This window comes from Acipenser ruthenus, chromosome 5 (assembly GCF_902713425.1).
Source record: "Acipenser ruthenus chromosome 5, fAciRut3.2 maternal haplotype, whole genome shotgun sequence".
Lineage (NCBI taxonomy): Eukaryota > Metazoa > Chordata > Actinopteri > Acipenseriformes > Acipenseridae > Acipenser > Acipenser ruthenus.
Genome location: NC_081193.1, coordinates 57,280,013 through 57,289,369, shown reverse-complemented (window position 1 = coordinate 57,289,369; position 9,357 = coordinate 57,280,013). Strand labels below are relative to the sequence as shown.

At 41.9% G+C, this 9,357-nt stretch overlaps 1 protein-coding gene across 1 annotated transcript; it reads right to left on the bottom strand.

Annotated features, from left to right (window-relative positions):
* Positions 1-2,306: 2,306 nt before the first annotated feature.
* Positions 2,307-9,146, bottom strand: LOC117403138 (integrator complex subunit 9-like). Its single transcript, XM_034005157.3, has 4 exons — positions 8,664-9,146; positions 7,882-7,993; positions 6,684-6,864; positions 2,307-2,625 (listed from the first exon to the last, which is right to left on the bottom strand). The coding sequence occupies exons 1-3, from the start codon at positions 8,715-8,717 to the stop codon at positions 6,701-6,703; spliced, it is 330 nt and encodes a 109-aa protein (XP_033861048.1). The 5' UTR covers positions 8,718-9,146; the 3' UTR covers positions 2,307-2,625; positions 6,684-6,700.
* Between the last annotated feature and the right edge of the window lie 211 nt (positions 9,147-9,357).

Sequence of the window (9,357 nt, the reverse complement as noted above, 5' to 3'; positions counted from 1 at the left end):
GCAAAATCGCAATTTAGGTAGACCCCTAATGATAACGCTTTACTTCGGACATTTACCACTAAATCTCAAGAATAACTAAGTGCCTTTTGGCTCATGACCGAATGTCTTTCCGAAATAAACATAACTAGGGGTGGGCACCAATATCGATATTTTGACATGATGTTGTTCGATATTGATATTGATAATCATTTCCATATCGCAATATCATGGGATTAAAAAAAAAAAAATCACCATATTTTTTTTTATTGCTAATACTGCTACAATACAAACAAGTATAATCAAGTTTATTTTATATTAAGATACAACAAATCCTATACATACCAATCATTGTCAGTCTCATTGGCAAACACCACACACTAAAGTGTTATTTAACCATTTTATTCCATTGATTGGTGTTTAGGTACCAAACTTGCATTAAGCACCATCGAACATCCGTTTTGCATTATTTTGAGATATGCACATGCGTCAGCGAGTCATTACTTACGCTATTATTAATGTATTTTTAAAATGTGAACTTTCAGTATTATAAATGACGTACTTTTAAAACATCAAAACCCATCTCCAAAATAATGCAAAATTCGGCATGACATCGTACTTAATACTTTTAGAGGTGTCTAAAAGAGGTGCATTTAACAGCTGAAGATTCAATTACTTCCAGATTGGCTAGAAAGTCTGCGCTGTGAAGTATAGAAGTATTTTGGTTTTGAGGTGGCTGATGATGGAATAGTAAAACAATATAACAAGACCTTGTTTTTCTCCATGGATATTGTGAAGCAAAGCACCACTCATTTAAAGCAGACGACACAAAAATAGGAGGAGTGGCAAACACTATTGCAGCAGCAAAGGTCATTCAAAATGATCTAGACAGCATTCAGAACTGGGCAGACACATGGGAAATGACATTTAATAGAGAAAAGTGTAAAGTATTGCATGCAGGCAATAAAAATGTGCATTATCAATATCACATGGGAGATACTGAAATTGAAGAAGGGAACTATGAAAAAGACCTAGGAGTTTATGTTGACTCAGAAATGTCTTCATCTAGACAATGTGGGGAAGCTATAAAAAAGGCCAACAAGATGCTTGGATATATTGTGAGAAGTGTTGAATTTAAATCAAGGGAAGTAATGTTAAAACTTTACAATGCATTAGTAAGACCTCACCTAGAATATTGTGTTCAGTTCTGGTCACCTTGTTACAAAAAGGATATTGCTGCTCTAGAAAGAGTGCAAAGAAGAGCAACCTGAATTATCCCAGGTTTAAAAGGCATGTCATATGCAGACAGGCTAAAAGAATTGAATCTATTCAGTCTTGAACAAAGAAGACTACGCAGCGATCTGATTCAAACATTCAAAATCCTAAAAGGTATAGACAATGTTGACCCAGGGTGACTTCTTTGACCTGAAAAAAGAAACAAGGACCAGGGGTCACAAATGGAGATTAGATAATTAGATAATGGGGCTCCCGAGTGGCGCATCCAGTAAAAGCACTCGCTAGAGTGCAGGATGCTCTCTATAGCCTGGACGTCGCGAGTTCGAGTCCAGGCTATTCCACAGCCGACCGTGGACGGGAGCTTCCAGGGGGCGGCGCTCAATTGGCCGAGCGTCGCCCGGGGGAGGGAGGGTTAGGTCGGCCAGGGTGTCCTCGGCTCACCGCGCACCAGCTACCCCTGTAGTCTGGCCGGGCACCTGTGGGCTTGCCTGTAAGCTGCCCAGAGCTGCGTTGTCCTCCGACGCTGTAGCTCTGAGGCGGCTGCACGGTGAGTTCACAGTGTGTAAAGAAGCGGGCGGCTGACGGCACAGGCTTCAGAGGACAGCGTGTGTTCATCTTCGCCCCTCCCAAGTCAGCACAGTGAGCCTAAAAAATAATTGGGCATTTCAAATTAGGGAGAAAATAATAAAAAAAACTAATTGGCAACGACTAAATTTAAAAAAAAAGAAAACTGTTAATAATAACCTATTTTTTTTGTTGTTTTTTGTTGAAATCTAAAAACTACATTTAACACCCTAATACAACTGCGTCTGTGTTTACGTGACAGCTCTGGATGTAAACAAACCAGGGTGAGAGGGAATGCATGCCTGCCACAGGGCTCCCCTGGGTCCTAAACCCTGCTTGGTACAGACAGAGATTGCAGTAACCACACACTTTTGCAGATATTAAAGGTTTACTGACAAGGGGTTTTTGCTCTTGTATTAGTCGACTTGTATTAGAATTATCTTTTACATTCATAATTAACCAGAATGTCTGTAGGTAATTATGTTGATTTAGCCGAATGGTAAAGTTTTAATGGAGCGGTTCTACAGTTGGTGAAAGCTTTGTAGCAGGTGCAAATCAGAGTGCATTGCCTGAACAATGAGGCAGGCTTGCCGTTTCTTACAATGATAAAAAAAGAATATTCTCTTAATTTCACTTTGGGAATTTGAAATGAGGAAAGTGTTAGGGGTTCAAATCTCTTCTCAGCTACCAACTCTCTGTGTGACCCCTGGTGGAGACTCAATTCACTTGACCTACATGGACCTCCCAGTTTGAATCGTGTATTAGTCTACTACTAGCATTAGTCTTACCTCAGCATGAGGGAAGGGAGGCTCTGGGAGGTAGACCTTTGACTGCTTATTGTGACAGAGCCTGAATAAGGAGACAGGAGAGCAGCATTAGACTTCATTTTAAAAGTCCCATTCCTCAAACACATACAACGCCTTCATTTTTTAACATTTAGGGTAATGGTACATATTTCACTAGTTTTATATTTTCCCTTTACTCATAAATTACATCTATTTAAAGTCCCTTAAACAGGTCAATTTCCCAGATGACTTAGATTGGTGTTCTGGTTTATTTGACAAATTCAGTTTTTAATGATTTTATAATTATAAAATCAGAAATATTTAAGGCATCAGATACAGTACCCGAGGAGCAAATGTCCCAGAATGTTTTTCACGTACACAATGCAAGAACGCACAGTTTTATTTGCCTTTTTTGCATATATGTCTGCAATGAATCAAAGGGGTTTCGGTCTGTAATTCAGCCTCCCGACAGTAGAAGGCATCAAGCTAACTCGGGACTTCCCTTACCAAGGTCTCGTGACCATGACGAAAGTCCTCTTTATGAGGGGCATCACCTTGGTGAGGGGCGGAAGTGAGAGTATGTAAATCCCGGTCACTCGAGTCAAGTGAGTTGTAAGGACACTTGTCAGTTTGGGATTGGTGTTCCGCTGACTACAGGGGCGGGGCTTTGCATACTAAAGGGAACACGCTACTGTGTTCCGGGTTGGTCCTGGAAAACATAGGCGGGGTTATTGGGCTTGAGGGAGAGACACAGTACAATTTGTTTTGGTTTGGTTTCTTGTCACGGTGTTTTGGAATATACAATAATGACTATCTTTTTTTTTTTTTTATCCCTTTCATGTTTGGGTAATCTTCAAGAGGACTGAGGAACTACTAACCCTCCATTCTTTTTGTTATTTATTCCAGAACCCCCTCCCTCATGCCATTCTTTATTTTTTTATCGTGTAACAACAATAATAAACATATTTGGTTGCACGTAAATTTACGTCTGGACATTCCATTATTACCCACACGCCTCACACGTGGTGTTAGCATGGGATATGGATCCAGCTCCAGTCTTGGTAATGTTTAGGGAGCAGGAGGAGAAGTGAGAGGAGAGAGAAATATGGTGCCAGGAACAGCTCGCCCAGTTCTTTGGAAAGCTGGTGGAGAAAATCACAACACCTCCATCAACATCGGAGATAGCGGTTGCCCGGATGTTTGCAGCTCAACCAAAGAAGATGACTCTGGAGGATGATCCCGAGGCTTTCTTAATCACCTTTGAGAGAGTGGCAGAAGCAGCGATGTGGCCTAAAGAACATTGGGCTATGAAACTAGCGCCTTATTTAACAGGGGAGGCACAGGCTGCTTATCGAGCATTGATGGCCACAGAGGCAACGAATTATGACAAGATAAAGGAAGCCATTCTCTCACGCCTCGGGATCACGGAGGAAACACACTGGCGCCGCTTCCAGGAATACCAGCTGTCCAAGGGGATGCGGCCCCGGGTCGCAGGACAGTATTTCATGGATCAGTGCATCCGGTGGCTGCAGCCGGAAGAACACACACCCCAAGAACTAGTGCAGAAGACCGTTATAGAATAGCCAGGAAATCGTGAGTGAATTAAAAGAAATCGACCTCCCACTCTCGAGGATGCCATTATCCTGGCGGAGGCATATGAAGACGCGAACGAAGGCGCCGTCTCAGACCTCACTCCTGCCCCTGAATCAACCAAGACCAACCAGTTGATGAAGCCCAGAGGGAGTAGTCAGACCATTCGACCATGGAGGCCGAGGATAGCCCCATCTTGGGCGAGAGAAAAAACCCCTAACCTGCTGGTCACTGATTCGGAGGACAGACAGACTCTGTTGGTGCCTCCTACCCCAGTCTATTAACGGTGTAATGAGCCAGGACACATTGCTAGGAATTGTCCGATAATGGAGGTGGACATGGCTAAAAGATCCTGGTCAGCAGTAACAGGTAAGAACGCTGGGGAATGTCGGGAGGGCCCTTATCAATTAAGAGTACAGGTCGGGGATAAGCGTACTTACGCATTTGCGGACTCTGGGTGTGCACAAACATTAATTCAACAAGCTCTCTTGGATGGGGTATCCTGGGAGCCACAGGGTGAAGTGGCTATCTCCTGTATCCATGGAGAAACTCTGGCTTATCCCACAGCTAAAGTTATACTCACTGTTGATGGTTATTCAGCTTACGTTAAAGTGGCTGTAGCTCAATGGTTTACCATACCCTGTTCTCCTGGAAGAGACTGGCCATTTTTCGATCATATTTTAAGTCGGGAAATGGTTTTAGTTTCTACCAGGGGACAATCTAAGCAACAGGAGAAAACAATTGGTGAAATTTTTCCGTTGCAATCCGACGTGTTTAACCCTAAAATCAGCCCAAGAAAAACAAAAAGAGAGCACAGGGTGGAAAAATATGAGGGAACTCTAAGACGACAAGGGTAGGGGTCTGACTCAAAGGTAAACCAATCTCATAAACGGCAGGGTAAGGGAGTAGGTGTTCAGTGTGACCGGGGCTGCGAGGTTACTGATGTGGAAGGTCACATAATAAAAGTCACTCCTCTCAGTGTACCTAACCATTGGGACCGAGATATTGACCTGGGATATGAACAACAAAATGATCCCACATTACAATATGCTTGGAAACAGGTTAGATATATTGAGGGGAAGGATATGCAGGAAGGACGACCAGTGATGTTTCCGCATTTTTCTCTATCTGGGCACTTATTATATAGAATAACCTGGGCTCCTGGGACAGGACAGCTCGTAAAACAGTTATTGGTTCCTGGGCCTTTCCAGTCGGAAGTCATGAGATTAGCTCACGATATCCCATTTTCAGGTCATTTAGGAACTGAAAAGACCCAGGAACGAATTCTGGCCCGGTTTTATTGGCCAGGGATTTATGGTCTTGTGCGGAAGTATGTATCTGAGTGTCCTGAATGTCAGTTAGCTGCCCCTAAGTCTGTACACCCCGCACCTCTGGTCCCACTACCAATTATTGGGGTACCATTTGAAAGGATTGGTGTAGATCTGGTAGGCCCTCTGGAGGGAGCAGATTCAGGATATCGGTATATTTTGGTAATAGTGAATTACGCAACGCGATATCCAGAAGCTGTTCCCTTACGCTCTATGAATGCAGAGATTGTAGCAAATGAATTAATGAAAATATTCTCTAGGGTGGGAATCCCGAAAGAAATTCTCACTGATCAGGGCACTAATTTTATGTCTGGCTGTATTCAGCAACTGTACAAATTATTGAAAATCCATTCAATTCGAACCTCTGTTTTTCATCCTCAAACGGATGTGCTTGTTGAACGATTTAACCAGATTTTGAAAAGTATGCTGCGCCGCTTTGTAGATCAAGAAAAACGCAATTGGGCTAAACTGCTAACATCGGAATTTACTGCTCAGAGAAAAAAAATATTTAGTAATTGAAAAAGAATGCCTGGCAGTAAAATGGGCTGTAGAGTCCTTAAAATACTATCTCCTGGGAAGACCCTTTGTACTCATCACAGATCATGCCCCTTTAAAGTGGTTAGACACAATGAAGGATTCAAACGCTAGGATTACGCGGTGGTACCTGGCGCTCCAACCATGACGAAAGTCCTCTTTATGAGTTGTAAGGACACTTGTCAGTTTGGGATTGGTGTTCCGCTGACTACAGGGGCGGGGCTTTGCATACTATAGCGAACGCACTACTGTATTCCGGGTTGGTCCTGGAAAACATAGGCCGGGTTATTGGGCTTGAGGGAGAGACACAGTACAATTTGTTTTGGTTTGGTTTCTTGTCACGGTGTATTTGGAATATACAATAATGACTTTTTTTTATCCCTTTCATGTTCGGGATATCTTCAAGAGGACTGAGGAACTACTGACCCTCCATTCTTTTTGTTACTTATTCCAGCACCCCCTCCCTCATGCCATTCTTTATTTTTGTGTCGTTTAACAACAATAATAAACATATTTGGTTGCACATAAATTTATGTCTGGGCATTCCATTATTACTCACACACCTCACAATGTCCATGTCTGCTCTAAGAACCTATCCCAAACACACACGTCTTGCTACAGACTCACACCCCAACATGACCCCTATGTTCAGAGCATTGCTGTCTCTCACCATTCAGCAAAGATCTGCTAGAACTCAAGGGAGCTGTTTGCGACAGGGGAGATGAAGTAGAAAGGGATGGTGGTCAGGCTAGTTGAGTCGATGAATTGGTAGAGACACTCGAGTAGGTCATAGATCACTCCGGAGGAATAACAGGGCACCAACACGTTCCCTCCGGTACGCACAGTCATTGCTGCCACAGAGAGAGAGAGAGAGAGAGAGAGAGAGAGAGAGAGAGAGAGAGAGAGAGAGAGAGAGAGAGAGAGAGAGAGAGAGAGAGAGAGAGAGAGAGAGAGAGAGAGAGAGAGAGAGAGAGAGAGAGAGAGAAATAAATGCTTTTCTTTAACAAAAATATTAACTGTACTTATATATACTTATTTGTCGAACTCTGCTTTGAGTTTATTATTATTTATTTATTTATTTAGCAAAAGCCTTTATCCAAGGCGACTTAAAGACTAGGGTGTGTGAACTATGCGTCAGCTGCAGAGTCACTTACACCAGTGTCTCATCCAAAGGACGGAGCACAAGGAGGTTAAGGGACTTGCTCAGGGTCACACAGTGAGTCAGTGAGTGAGCCGGGATTTGAACCGGGGACCTCCTGGTTTTCTTTAACCACTGGACCACACAGCCTCCAAATATATAAATAGTTGAATTGACTTCTGTTTTGAATTGACTTTTCACTCAATGGATTCCGAGAGGTGCCTCAGACATGTTTTTTAAAGCAGGTGAAGTCAACAGTACCGATATTGATCATAAAGCATGGTAAGAAATGTTATGAATTGGGTTGCTCTGTGATAAGTCATGGAATACAGCAGGCAAAACATGCTCTCCCATTGGCTGAAAGCATTAATGATATTACTGCAAAATATAATTATAACTGTTCTTGCCGTCCAATAGTGCATTTCACAAAGGAACTATAAACTTATATTTTAATCCTCGAAACTCTTGCAGTATATTCCACCTGCACTCTATTTTAAAACATTTTATTTACAGAAATGCATAATATAAAAACACTTGTGGTTTTATTCAAATTACATGGGTCTCAAATAGAAATAAAAAAGGTAACATTTTGTCTCCGTGTTGGAATTAAAACAATTGAATTTTTGGAAATAAGTAAACTACTTTGTTGGCTACCATCCACTAGCATCTTGAAATGGTGTGCATAAAGGTGTCCTTGGTTAAGCCTGGCTACACCATCCCTGCCCCTTACCTAGGTTGCTGCAGAACTCTCCCAGCATGCCATCAGGGTTGGCGGTAGGGATCTGGGTCAGGCCAGTCAGAATAAGAACATCACTGTTCTTTAGGGAGCTCTGGTCCATGGGCTGGAACACAAGAGTCATGCTTCATTGTATTGCTACAAACTGAATTCACTTCAATATGCCATTTATACCACAAGCATGGCTAAATCTAGCGTGGGATACATTTTTGGGCTAGTATAAAAATGAAAACTCCACTTTATAAGGAGAGCTACAAAAGCATTTGTTTTTAATAAATAGTTATTAAAGTTTTTAATAAATGTCCAGTTCCTTGAATGGGAAGAAGAATAAAACTGTATAGTAATAAAATGGCAAATAGATCTATTTTATTAAACAGAATAAACCCAAGGGGTTAATAAAACATAGCCCCCAATTCAAGAACGTGCTATAGAAGAGGGTGTTGGTATCTTGGTATGGAGCCCTCTGCCAACTGGGGATCCTCCAGCATCGTGTCAAGGGTATTTAGGGGTGCAGTCTTGCAGATTAAATAGATTGCCATAACTATTCCAATACAGGTCAACATTACTGGCCTTACAAATGTTTTCTTGTTGCTCATGCTAGTTTCATTTAGGTCTACATTTATCTTCACACCTGTAAATCAGTACAGAATACAAGAAAACATTTGGAAGAATCTCAATAGATGTATCTTGTTTAATAAAAATATTATAATTATGCAGACCAAACTGTATAATGTCCATCCTTTTGAAGGCTTGTGTGCTGGACTTTGTTGGATTACCTGTGGATGTGTAGTGAGGAGTGAAGATCCAGACACGGAGTTCACTTCCTGCATTGTGTAGCAGCTCTTCCAGGTCGACACTTCTACTGTATCCTTCAGGGGTGCTGGGAGAAGCCTGACACAAAAAAGACACTACACTAACAAAAATACTAGCACTTGTAAGTTCCTTTAGACACAGGGTTGTTAAAACCACTGAACAACCACTGGACTTGACAGAAATTGAAAATGAAGTGATTTTACAGTATATTGGACACTCAGGGTAATGAGTCTGAAAGTTATTTCACACCCGCCAAACGACAGTAGCTATACAATGATGCAGAGGGAGTTACGCATCTGTCCTCAGCTCCCCCTATACACATTATGTTGTTGCTTTATTTAGAACTCATGCACATGCAATGAATATTAGTAAAATAGTCATCTTACTTATTTTTCCTCTTTACCACAAAGCGTCTAGAGCAGGGTTTTCAATCAGGAGTACGCAGTAAAATAAAGAAAAGTAAAAAAAAATAATAATAATGATCTCTAAACCACTGTGCTGGGACGAACACAGGATTTTCATGTTAGGATATTCGCTCATAATTTAAATATTTGCTAGTTTTCAGAAAGTAATAAAAACCATGATATTGTTCAGAACGCAGGCAGAGACAGCATAGCAGCAGGGGCAGGGGGGCGTGGCACCTGTGTGTGCCTTTAT